The 13,691-nt window shown below is 38.2% G+C and overlaps 1 protein-coding gene across 1 annotated transcript; it reads left to right on the top strand.

The window, feature by feature from the left end:
- The first annotated feature begins 733 nt into the window (after nt 1–733).
- On the top strand, nt 734–13,691 carry CHORDC1 (cysteine and histidine rich domain containing 1). The gene is made up of 11 exons (XM_088534923.1): nt 734–823; nt 5,157–5,206; nt 7,043–7,099; nt 7,608–7,768; nt 8,411–8,511; nt 9,390–9,448; nt 10,456–10,526; nt 11,108–11,213; nt 11,664–11,783; nt 12,422–12,484; nt 13,044–13,691. The coding sequence occupies exons 1-11, from the start codon at nt 760–762 to the stop codon at nt 13,182–13,184; spliced, it is 993 nt and encodes a 330-aa protein (XP_088391049.1). The 5' UTR covers nt 734–759; the 3' UTR covers nt 13,185–13,691.

The following is a 13,691-nucleotide window of genomic DNA, read 5'->3' on the forward strand; positions in this document are numbered from 1 at the left end:
TTAATGTACCCAAGAAAAGCTGAGGCACCAAGGGAAGCATACGCTGGTTAGTCAATTTAACACAAGCACTCAGGGTAGTTCCTGGGACTCAAAAAAACCACAGCAAAAACCTCTTTCCTCACCAAGCAGATCATATTCCCAATGTTTACAAGTGTCCTTGCTTCAGTACAAATGAGATGATTGAGCATCTAATATAAACTCACAATGGAAAATATACACATATGGAATTCATACACATCATGAACATCTAGGAAATTCGCACACGCGCACGAGTTTTTTGGCTTTTATGTCTTTTTACGTGACCACACGCTCTGGAGGTGACTTGAAAACCGCCATCCTCATGAGAGCCAAACGACGCCCGCGCGCTGCCAAGCTCCTGAGGCCGTTTCTGATCTAAACCTCTGCCCAGAGAAGCCGCGGGCTCCTCTTCCCCCAGCGCAGCCCTCTACCGCACCCCGCCGCCATTGCCCGCCCCCTGCCCGGGCAGCGCCGCCCGCACTGCGCCTGCGCGCCGCCACCGCGCTCCGCCCCGCCCCGCCCCGCCGCGCTGCGCAAGGCGCATGCGCACCACGCGCGTTCGTCGCCCTGGCAACGGCCGCGGCGCCTGCGCAGTGCGACCCACGAAGCTTCGTGAAGTTTCCGGAAAGCTCCGCTCGGCTTTTTCCGCCATTCCTCCCCCCTCCTCCCCCCGCACTGCCGGCTTCCGCCGCATCCGGCCGCCGCGCTGCCCGGCCCGGGGGAGCTGCCGCCATCGTCGCCATGTCCCTGCTCTGCTACAACCGCGGCTGCGGCCAGCGCTTCGACCCCGACACCAACACGGAGGGTGAGAGCGGCCCTTCACCACCCCGCTTTGGGGCAGGGGGTGAGGCAGGGCCTCGCGGCGCTGCGGGGCCCGCGGGGGCGGCCGGGCAGGACCCCCCGGGCGCTGGTGCTGAGGGCGCTGGGCAGCCGCACGGCGGAACGCGGCGAGGCCGGCGCTGCGGTGCCCCGAGTGCGGCACTGCCGCACCAACCCGGCGCTCTGCCGAGCCCCGCGGGCGGCAGAGTGCCCTACCGAGAGCGCAGGGGTGGTAATAATCACCGAAGATTTTGCTTCTCCCTGTAGGCTTGTGTTGGTCCGAGTGCTGTGTCAGAGGACTGTGCGGGAAAGCAGACCGCAAAAAGCAGTTCTTTACCTTGTTGGGATGTAGCCTAAAGGTATAAACTGGATGCCTTGAAAACAAAATTTTGCAGGAGAGCACCTCAGAGTGCTTCTGTGGTTACGGTGTGTATCACAGTTGCATTATCACCCCGTTTGTATATTTATAGCATGTACTCAGCAGGTAATTAAATGTGTCTTATGATGCACGTGCGTCTGCTTTGTCAACTGCTGTGAGCTGTAGGAGTTCTTCCCCCATGAGTACTGGGAACAAAGTAGGTGGTGAGAAATATCTTTGGTCCGCTGTCATTTTAGGTTGCAAAGTTCCGTAGAGGCTGCAAAAGGGTGATCTGAGTTCTCGACAGGATTACCCTTGACTGGTTTGTAAAGTATCTCTGTTGGCTGAGTTTCTAGAATGGCCTCTCTGTGTCAACTTATTCTTTAGTGACCCACGAGATAGAAGTAGACTAATGTGCTTTAGCATGGGCTTTAGCATGTCCGATTAAGAACCACCGCATAAAATCTTTGTTTTGTTTTCTTGAGCTAAGTGTTTTCCAGAGAGGGATGATGTTTTGAGCAAGATTCACAGAGGTTGGTAACAGCCGAAGCAGACATGGTTTTGGAAAGGTTCTGTTTGGTGACCTCTCCCACCCACCCTCGGACATGCACATATCTGCTTCCAAAACCCACAGTAGATACGTGTGTGTATATATGTATTAGAAACTTAACTGGAACTTCATGATCTATTCTTGCTAATACTTTTATTTGTCCTTAGTATATGATAAAAAAACACAGTAGACCTGATCAAGTTGACATGACCTGGTCATGCTTGCTAATTGAGTGATGGTTTGACGAGGAAACTAGCTTTTTGATCTGAAGTTTGTTTAGGTAAATGGCTAGAATGCTTGTTGGCATTACAGTGTCCTAGATTAAGCTGAAGTAAATTAATTCTGACTTTCAGCATCCCTAAATTTCTCCAAGGTCAGTGAGATGTTAAGTTAAAGGTTTGTACTTCTAAACTCCATTCTAAGTGGATAAAAACATTTCATACATTGTGAGGATTAAGGTTACTCTGTGTGTTAGCCACCAAAATGTGTTTTCTTTTCATAAAAACTTCTGTATTGATGTAGTATTACAGTTAAATTTAGGAACTGGCGTTATTAGGAAATATTCTAAAGTAAAAATCAGGACAAAATCAGACCTCTCAGTCCCCAAGCTGCTTTGGAAGTGATGATTGATATAAAAGGCCTTTAATGTCCTCTTTGGGATCAAGTGACTGAAATAACATGCATCAGTTTTCTGTATAAACCATTGTTTCAAGAATAAAAAAGACCAAGTGTTAAATGGCTAACATGGTGAAGGACTGAATACTTCTGAAAAAGGGGCAGAAAACAGCCAGAGGGAAGACAGTAGAGGTATGTCTGCGTAGTGACCAAATACAAAGTTATGAATTAATTCGTGGAATGCCTGCCAATATACAAATTGCACATCTATTTTAGATATGTTTACTAATTGGGCTATTACATGTCTAGAGTGGCTAGCAAGAGAGTTTCATTTTTTTTCTCAGCTTTGACTAACCTTATGAGTATTTTTAATCTGTTAAATGCTAGTCAGAGCAGAGGTGGTGCAAAGTATTACATGCACAATTTTTCATAGGTTTTAACAGTGTCCCTTTACTATAGTTGAAAAGCTGGTGTGCGCATGCAGACTGAGAGTACATCTATTACATGTTTTGTCTTTATTTTTTTTTGCTGTTGTGTGAGGTAGCATTCCTTGTATTTAGGCATATCTTGCTTCATCTTTTAGAGATTAACAAGAAGACATTGCAAATACCTCATTTAATTTTAGGTGACCTGTACCATTTTCTACTCTGATGCTTAACCAAAAGTGTAGCAAGGTACTTAGGTGAACAAAAAAGGATGTTACAGTGGAGAGCAGCATGTGTGTTGAAAGATTGGGTCTGGTTTATGAGCATTAAAAAAAAGTGCTGCTGTCATCTCCAGGAATGATGTGAGCGTGAGAGAAAATAGCTTTCTTTGCATGACCTGGTGGCTTGTGTTTGCCCTGGTTGAATGTATTAGTGATAATGGAGAAGAGACTTGGATTTCTCAATGTTTAATGGCAACCAAAGGATGGAAGCTGGACTCAGACAAATCAGAAGCAGGACATGCTTGGAACTGGTAGGTGACTACCAGTGTGTGCCAAGTTCCCTTTTTTTTCCGTGAGTTTGAAGTGGTGTATTTTTGTGGAGGTAGACTTCACTCAGATATGAGTAGTTGGGCTCTAAGAAGAACAAATGAGTGATAATCTTAGTGTCCTTTGATATGCACACTAGATAACTGGAATCCAGCCTACTTCATGGATATGTCCCATGGCTTGAGGCATGACAGAGCTGCTTCCCTGTGAGCTGCTTCCCTCTGCATCTTCTATTGTCGCTTCACGGAAGAAGGAAAAAGTCTTTGACTTGACCAAATGGGCACTTGTCTGAGTAGGAGCTGCAAGCCAGGGGATTCCTGTCCCTGAAGTCTGAATGACTTCAAAATGGTTTTGGTCTCTACGAACTTGGTATTTACTAACAGCGTCTCTCATTTGAACCCACATACTGCTGAGGAGCCCCAAATAGTAATACAAGACTTCTGATTCAGAAATTGTATTTGCTGCAAATAGAGCTTAGTTTTACTGCCATAATTTATGATATACTTTCATCCTTCTGGAAGAGAATAGCCTCTATTTTTAGTTTTGTTTGACTTATCAGGTAAGCCCTGGACTCTATACAAATAACTTTCATAGCTTTTGTGAGGTTTACTAGCATTAGCCTTTCACCCTAAAGCCAAAGGGATGGGTGGAAGTTAAGGATGTACATACAAGTCTGGTGTGGGGCAGATGTCCTAGAATAGGAGCTATTTGAGTTGTAGATGGGAACTGCCATCTTAAGGTAACTTGTTTTTCAGACCATTTTACTGTCTTAGACTTAGGTCCCAAATACATAAGCAAAGATATTAAGCAAATTCTTCTTAAAAACCTTATTTATAAATATTAAAAATAAGTGATTTGTGTTTGCCTACAGATATTAAATGGGCTACTTTGTTAATAGTTTTGTCACTTATTTGCCTCTTGCTATATAAAATGTGACTTGGTTCTTTTGGTCTTCTGTTTCCTAGGGACTGCTTATAAAATTGATTATTTTTTGAGTCACTTCCAATTTTAGCTGTCTCTACCTCAAAAATATCCATGTAGTATGTACTGCGGAGAAATTATATAATTAGAAAAATGAGTACACTTGACATACATATATTCAACTGAAAAAAAAAAAAGGCAGTTGCTACACAGAATGCTATCGCACTGATGTAATGTGTTCTGTGAGGTGGAAATACAGTGTTTGTGCACAACCTAGGTGTAATTAATACTGTTAACATGTCTGAATCTTTTATGTGGAAGATTGACTTTTGGGTTTGAGTTTGTGTGACCTAGGATACCACAAACAGCCACTGAAGAACGAGTTAATTGTCATGGATAAATTAATAAGCTTGAGATAAATTTTCCAGAGTGCTTGGAGACATAGAGCTGCTTCGCAGAAAGCCTGGATCCATCTGTGCAGATGTGGACAGGTGTATTTGATACTGTAAACTAATACTTTATTTCCTTCAGATGGCCATAGGGCTACTTTTTCTTACTTCTGTTGGGTTACCAGTGAGGACCAATCATTGATGGAGGCGAGAGATGATCCACAGAAAATCTGTTTGGTACAAACAGAGGAGGAGTTGGAGTTTACTTTAGGTGCCTGCTTTGTGGTCTGTGTTGTGTAATACAGAAGAAATACTCTTGGCTATTTAGGTTTAATATATGCAGGCAGGAAGCCTGTGGTCATTTCTTTCCTAAGTATGTGCATTTGGGGCAGTGGGGTAGCTCATGGCATATGTGAATTGCATGTGTGATGACTCTGCTATGTTTGTGATCAGATGAATAGCTTTAAGGATTTTTGGCATGTCTAAATATTAATAATAGTCATTTTCTTATAGATTCATGTACATACCATCCAGGTGTACCAGTCTTTCATGATGCTCTGAAAGTAAGTATGAAAATAACTTTTTCAGACTTACCTTTCTTTCTGTTTGTTTACAGCAGTCATCTTGTGATAGTTTTTCTTTCTTTCCTTTGAAATCTGTCCATTGCATAGAAAATAATGTCCAGTCTATCATGTTGCAGCAACACTGTGAAACTAGAAAACAGTGCTTATTCAAAACTGCAAAAGAAATGAAAACCTGTATTCATATCGTGTGAATGCTGCACATGTCACTGTGAGTGGTATCCTGTTGATTGACTTTAGGTGTCTCAACAGTTTAATTAGGTTCTCTAATAGATCTTTGGTAGCATTGAGAGGTGTCATACTCTTCAGTTGTTCACTTGCATGGCATTTAAACCATCCAATTGTAGGTTTCTGTGGCTAGAACGCTAATATCTAAGTTACATTTGGCTACTATTAGAAAAAAAAAAGTGTGTTTTAATCTGACAAATGTAAATGTCTGTTAATTTAGGAATGTCCCATGCCCTAGACACTACTTCCCAGGATCCTTGGACTGTATCTTCTTTACTGAAATAAATATAGCTGGAATTGATCTCATGTGGTTAGAATGGCAGACACAGCGTGGCCCATATTCATAATATTGAACGCTTTTCTACTTCAGGATCAAGTGGCTATGTCTAAACCATCTATTGGTAACTACTGAGAAAGAACAGTCTGGCTCAGGCTGAAATAGTACCAGACATCCTATTAGCAACTTAACTGTATACTAACAGAAAATGGCAGTGCATGGCACTGAGCTGTGGGGCAAACATCTTTTTCTGGTGTTTAGTAACTGCTTCTCCTGGCAGTGCAACACATCCCTTCCCAGTGCTGCATAATGTCTTTAAGTGCATGGAGATTGGTAGTTACATGCTGGGAAACATGTGGTCAGTGAGCTAGTGCTTGTGGTGCAAAGTGTGGCTCCAGAAGTGGCCCGTGTGTCACCCGTAAGAACATGATGGACACTGTTGGGTCACCTCTGGGTGTACTTGCAATATAGCAAATCACTTGCTATAAACTGAAGTTGTACTCATTATATATACATAAACTTTCTGCCTAATTAAAAAGATAAAATTCTAAATGTACTTCAGAAGATTGTGCTTGTTCCCTCTTGGTTTTATATAAGCACTGTTTCTAAATCAAGCACTACTTTTCCTTCTCTGCCTAACCCTATTCTTTTTTTTTTTTTATTTACCCTCATTAAAAAATTATAATCTTGTATGGGCAGCCTTCCTCCTGAGACGAATTGCAGATGATCTAAGTGGACAGGGACAAGTCTTCTATCTCCTTGGAAATACTGAATATGTGGTGGAAATAATAACATAAAAATAGTCAAAATAACAAATATTTTAAGAATGTTTTACAACTGCCTGCCTAAAACACAGTGTCTCACTGAAACTCCTGATGTTGTGGAGGAAGGTATTGGTTAGTCCAACTGTCACCTTTAATAAAATTGAGTTCTAAGATTTGTTATTTACAGTGGCAGGATACTGTTCTCTAAATGTTACTTTCTTTTGCTTATCTTCTATAGTACCACTTCAGTTTTCTGTCATACTAAGTTGGCATTTATCTTGTAATGGAATTACTGACTCTGAGTTTCTTATTGGACTTTCTGGTTAAGGTACCGTGAATAAACTGAAAGCTGGCAGTTGTTATACGTTTCTACAGTTTTAAACATTTCTGCAGTTTTTAAAAATACAGAAAGTTGAAGGCAGTGTCCAAAGGAGAGAGTATTATACTCTTGAAATTCTGCCTCTTGTAAAGGAATATAATTAGTCTTTTGTAACCTTTGCTAAATAAGGTGTTCATGCTTGTTTTGTTCTTATTCCAAAATGGTTATAGGGTTGGTCATGTTGTAAGAGAAGAACAACAGACTTTTCTGACTTCTTGAGCATTGTGGTATGTATGCAGGATACTTTGAAATTACTCTAATTGTTAAATCGTAATAAATATTACACAGTATGTGATTATACATGTTTAAAATTTTCTTACTTCTGTTAAAACCATCTGAGTCTCAGATTGACTATTCGTTGCAATGTTGAAGTTAAGTCTCAGTTTTCAATCTTTAAAGTTTATAGTTAGTTCTATCAAAACCTCTTTAGACTATTGTTAACAATGAAGGAAGAAAAATGAAGATTTTTTTTCTTAGCTTGATATCAAAAGAACCATTGCTTATATTTAAAAGACTTTGTTTCCCTTGCTCAGTTTTAGAAACTATACACTTAAAAAAATAAAATCAAGTGTTTGTGCAAGTGAAGATATTTTACATCTTAGTTGTAGGATTTCCTTTGCAGCCCATTAAATAGGCTAGTGGGGAAGATCAAACCTTGTTGCTGTTTCTGGTCGTTCTTAATCGGACACACAAAATATGCTGTATAATTATATAAATCTATGCTTTCTGTAATAGGGCTGTACAAAGGGTCTCCATAACAGTGAGAAGCCTCCTGAGCCTGTTAAACCAGAAGTCAAAACTACCTCTGAGCGAAAGGAGCTATCTGAACTGAAGCCCAAATTTCAAGAACACATAATTCGGGCACCAAAACCGCTGGAAACAATTAAAAGACCAAGGTATAGTATAGCAAACAGTTTTGCCAAATCGGTTGTCAGTTAGTGAATTTAAAACTCACCTGGTGTTAAATTTTGTGCAGATGTGTCTGAGCACTGGTCAGGGCAGTGTTAATAGCGGGTGATGATGCTCAGCTAGGCTTTCTGTTGCAGGTACATTTAGAAATTCCCAAATGAACTTTAATCCAACTTGTGTTTGTCGTCAGTGATGATGTTATCTTGAGATTCAAGATAAGATGTCAGGATTTTGATTAGGACAAGTCAGTACAGGATCCCTCAGCATTGACCTTAACAGGAAGCAAAAGCTGCAGTGTAATGCATCATGGGTTAGAATATCAATAACAGTTGTTCTTTGTTTTAAACATTCTTAAAGGTAATTTTAGGATGATTATGTTGAGACTTCATAATTTCTCTCATTTATTTTTACTGTAGGAAATTTAAGATTCTCTCTTGAAAAGAGATTGTCTATGAAATTTCTAGTCTGTTTTTCTGTAAGCAGTAAGAATTAGCATTTAGGAATATAGTATGTTTGTTATAAGGGAGAATGAAAAGGAAGAGCTCTGTAGCATAATTGAAAGTTACTGCTTTGTCATTTTTTGTAAATGTTTTTAATTAGTTTAACATGAATGTATTGTCTGTTTTTAGCCCAGATGAGCCAATGACAAATTTGCAGCTGAAAGTGTCTGCTTCCTTGAAGCAAGCTTTAGATAAACTGAAACTATCAACAGAAAATGAAGAGAGAAAAGGTAAAGTTATGCAGAAATCAAGTATGTTTATGAAATATCTTGTCAGGGAGATACATGGAAAATAAGCACTTTAAAAATATGAACATATTAAAAATACTATATTTTGTTGATGTTCTTAGTAATCTATGAAATATCATTCCTTCTAGCAGAAGATAATTCAAGATGAAACAAGAGCATAGTGTAGGGGTTTAATGTGAATGGCAATATATCTGTCTATTCTGACGTAGTATATATATCTATTCTGACAGTATATTTAAACTGTTTATTTTGTAAGGTTTTCCTGATAGAGTGGGTATGGGAACATCTTTATCTAAATGTAGGATTGAAGGAATTTCCCAAGAATTGAAATATGCTAATCCATTATTACAGACACTGTGCGCTCCTGAGAACTGATTCGTTCTCCCTTGCATGTTTTTCCCTTTTCCCATAGTTAGTTGGAATTGTGCTCCAGAGCTACTTTACTCCTTCTAAAACTTTTTCTGATATCAACCTAAATGTATTTGTGGTCATTTTGTGTGTTTTCTTTTCATTTATTTTTTCGCTTGAGTGTGAAAAATGTCAACTGTTTCTCTTATCATGAGTTACGTTTCTCCTACATTTTTAGTCATCCTTCTATGAATGTATTTTTTCCACTCTTACACCGGTGCGAAAGTCTAGAACCTAAAATCTTATACACAGACTGATGTGACACTTTTGCAGAATGTTTACGTAGCTTTTGTTTCTCTGTATCTTTTGATCAGACTTCTGTACAAGGCAGAAAATGGAAATCTCAGTATTTTTTTCCATTATCCTTTAGTTCATTTAATTTAAAAAATAAGAACAAAATAGTAGATTGTATGCTTTAGTTGCTTTACTTTTGTATATGATTCTGTTTGCAGAAGAAGACAGTGATGAAATCAAGATTGGGACAGCATGCAAAAATGCAGGCTGTTCAAAAGTAAGTTATTCATTTCTACTCTTAACAGCTTAGCAGGTGTAGTTAAGCTCATGTTTTTTTCCCCTTCCTTTTTGTGCGCTATAAAATGATTCAAAATTAACATAAAATCTACCAGGCTGACCAAATATACATTTGATAACACAGCTTGGTAACAATAAATGTGGGTTGCTTTGTATTATACGTGTAGGAAGTCTTAGGACTTTTTTTTTTTTTTTTTTTTTTTTCCCTTGCTTCAGTGCCCATCCTCCAGTTGTGGTTAGTGACTTTGTCAAAGCAAGGATGTGGAAGTGGTTCAGTTTAAAATGTTAAATAAGTATTGCTGTGAGCTGGCCTCCTGGTAACACTTTAAATTGCTCCTGTTAATCTATACCTGCTTCAGAAATTTCTGTTGACCTTACCAGTTAATGCTTCCCACTTGAACAATCCACAAAGGAACTTTTTAACACTCGCGTCATGAGTATTTCCTTTTATGTTACTCTCATATTTGTTGTTGTTTTTTTCCCCACTTATGGCCTTGTCTTACACAGAATAAGACAGTATCTTTGAAATATATGATTCACTTGAGATCTGACTTTTCTTTTTACTAAAATTCTGTTGTGAGAGGAGTTTACAGAAGTCTCTTGTTTGTGGTAGAAACAGCTGATATCATTGTATGGCAAAGATGTCTATCATTTGATTGATTTCCTTTTGGGAATCTGTGTGTTCTCTTTTAGTAATGCAACTTTTAATGTACTTCTAGTAAAGTACTTGTTTTCTGTGAATATTTAGTGTATTTTTTAGGCCCTCAGGGAGATCCATCATCTATTGAACCAATGCAAAATACAGTTTGTGAGAAAGGATTGCCAGGGGACTTTGTGTACGTGGAGTTTGGGAAAACTGGAACTTGCCATCAGATGAACAGCTCAAAAGCTTTATAGTACTTTGTTTAATATTTTTGTTGTGTTTTCTTTGTTTTATTCATTTTACCGAATTAGTGATGTGCTCAAAATGTTTTCTGTCTTTTACAGACATACGAAGGACCGCAGAGCACAGAAGAAGTATGTATATACCATTCTGGTGTACCTATATTCCATGAAGGGTTAGTATTTTAATGTTAAATCTTAAAAAAAACATAGTGCATTATCTGTAATTGCTTTCTTTGCAGATTTTGCATTGTATTTGTTGTATATTTCAGAACAGCAGTGCTAGGAGAGAAAATACCAAATTAACAGTAATACTGCATAAAGGAAAGCTCTTAAGTAATCTTAAGCCATCATAGTAAACAGTGTCTTAAACCTGTGTCTTAGACCTTATCGCCCTCTACGTCTACCTGAAAGGAGGTTGTAGGGAGGCAGGTGTCGATCTCTTCTCCAGAGTCTTGTCCTATGGATAGGACAAGAGGAAATGGCCTCAAGTTGTGCTGGGGGGGGTTCAGGTTGGCCATTGGGAAGAATTTCTACATGGAAAGAGTGGTGAAATATTGGAGCAGGCTGCCCAGGAAAGTGGTGGAGTCACCGTCCCTGGGAGTGTTCCAAAACCATGTAGATGAAGCACTTCGGGACATGGTTTAGCAGCCGTGGTGTTGAGGGGCTTACAGTTGGACTCTTACCTTGAAGGTCTTTTCCAAACATTATGATTCTAAATATTGTTTGTTAATCGCCTCCTTTCCAAACTCTAAAGGATGAAGTATTGGAGCTGTTGTAAAAGAAAAACATCCGACTTCAATACATTTTTAGCTCAAGAAGGTTGTTCAAGAGGAACACATGTGTGGACTAAAAAGGATGCGGTGAGTGGTATTGGTGTTGCGTTCTGTAGCTAGAGTTCTGAGTACTGAGAAGTAGTTGTGTCTTTGAATAATTATAATACAGCTGTTGTGGTTCATACTTTTGAAGTTATTACTTTTTTCTTTCTACCACCCAGTGGATGCTCTGGTCTTGGATAGAAAGTTAGTCTAACAAGAAAGATTTTGTTTTCATTATACCACAGTGTCCCTTTTTCTTATCATTGTCTCTAGCATGAACGTTCGTTTTTTTTCAATTTTAATATTTGTCAAGAACCGGTAACTGGATATTGATTTAAAAAAAAAAATGTGGACTTTGGCACACTCATCTGAATGGAGGATATAGGACTGTATTAGCCTTGTTTATTGATTATTAAAGTTGACCTTTCCTGTTAATCTTGGGAAAGTTCTCATAAATGCAGTTTTAATGTTTTTCATATCTTTTTTCTTACTTAGGGAAAGAAAGTAGTTCCATGCAGGCATGACTGGCACCAAACTGGAGGGGAAGTAACTATTTCAGTATATGCTAAAAACTCTGTTCCTGATCTTAGTTATGTAGAAGCAAATAGCACAATGGTAAGTTACTTCCGTAGGATTTTCCCTTGTTTTGTTGATTTGGTTGTTAAAACACAGCAGCTTGAAGTAATGAAAACCTATTTTTTGCCTTATTTACAAAGCAGAGTTGAAAATAGCATAAGATTTTTTTTTAATAAACATTTTTTCATGACATTTTTGTTCTATTATGTATAGCACTTTTTTCCCTTCCGTATACACATCTGTACTTGCAATGCATTTATAAAAACTGCAATAAAACATATAAAAAATCAAGCTTTTAAACCTTAAATTTACGTCACTGTATGTATAAATAACTGTAGATTCATCATTTCATTATATTTGGATTAAAGTAGATTAGTATAATTCATTATGGTATGCAGTATGGTATTCAGAGGTACTAATGTTAATCAAGTTTTAAAAGGACACTTCCATTAGTGCAGCCTCAGGAAATATTTATGACAATTATAGATTATGATATATAGGATCTTTTATATTGTCAGAATCTATTGCTATGAATTTTAAGCCCTGGTGTAAGAGGCAGTTTGATTATTTTGCCCAAGTAGGGTCCAAGGCCTGTTGTGATACATTTTACTTTAAACATATTTAAGTTACTAAATGTTTCATCAGTCTGACAAAATTCTCTGTTTTCCCTCTTTAAGTTAAATATCCACATTGTATTTGAAGGAGAAAAAGAATTTCATCGCAGCGTGAAATTGTGGGGAGTAAGTATAAGAATCACTTTAAAAAAAAAAATGGCTTTCTGTCTTTCTAAACCCATTTTTGAATTGAAAAGTTGAATTGCACATCATTCAGTATTAAACTTAAATCTGAATTACTAGGTCTAACATGGTAGTTTACCTTGTTTTGAGCAGGAAGTTGGACAACATTGTGAAGTCCTCACTGACCTGACTAAGATCCTTTCCTAAATATGGTAGTGGTGTTGCAGAAAACGCTTTATCATTTACATGCATTCTTATGTATGTGTTAAGCTTGTATGTATATTGTATGTACCCTGGCATTAATTCGTAGTTTGGAAGTGAGAGGCCTGAATGTTAGATTTATTTATTTTTATTTTTTTAAATAGCAGTAGGAACTTGGTCTAAAAATTAAATCTCTCCCCAATTGTATAGTATATAAAATATTCAGGTGTAGGATGGAATAGTTTAAACTTTCAAACTAAACATCTAAAGTCTAATGTATCAAGTATCCTCTTTAACCTTGTCTTAAACTTCTGACAGTTATGCTCTTCAATTGAAGTGTGAAATGTTTGCTCTGTTTTAGGTAATTGATGTAAAGAGGAGTTACGTGAACATGACAGCTACAAAGATCGAGCTTACTATGAGAAAAGCAGAGCCCCTATTATGGGCAAGTCTTGAATTACCAGGATCAAACGCACAGCAGCAAACAGAAAATTCAGATTAATAATGAATCCAAGAGACGAGTTATTTCCCATCATGAAGTGGTGACTTGCTACTGTAATCAAGTATTTAACTTTTGTACACTTTTTTTGATGCTAGATCTTGTGCTTCAGCCCACAAAGAAAGTTGATGCACAGTAAATGAGGGGTAAATTGAAGAGCAATAGCTATTTTTGCTCTTGCTCCCACGAGGATATTTATTCTAATTGGAGTGTTCCCATGGAAAGCTAGAGCTGTTGCCATTCTCTTACATCCTTGCCTGCTGTGCACCGACTTTCCAAATAGATGGGCTCTGTGTAATTTTTCAAGTGTTTTGTTTAGACTGGATCTGCTGGGATAGTCCATGCTAAATTCAGTTCTATTCATTATGCAACTTTTAATATTAAGGATACAAAATCTGAGTTTATGAAGCAATTAACATGAAATTCCACATTTAGAATAAAAAGGATACTTAAAACTAATTACAAAATGACACTTGTAGAATCTTCCACTTTTGTCTTCTGAAATTAATG

This window comes from Tinamus guttatus, unplaced genomic scaffold, assembly GCF_059628265.1.
Source record: "Tinamus guttatus ecotype Peru unplaced genomic scaffold, ASM5962826v1 Tinamus_guttatus_pri_ptg000602l, whole genome shotgun sequence".
NCBI lineage: Eukaryota > Metazoa > Chordata > Aves > Tinamiformes > Tinamidae > Tinamus > Tinamus guttatus.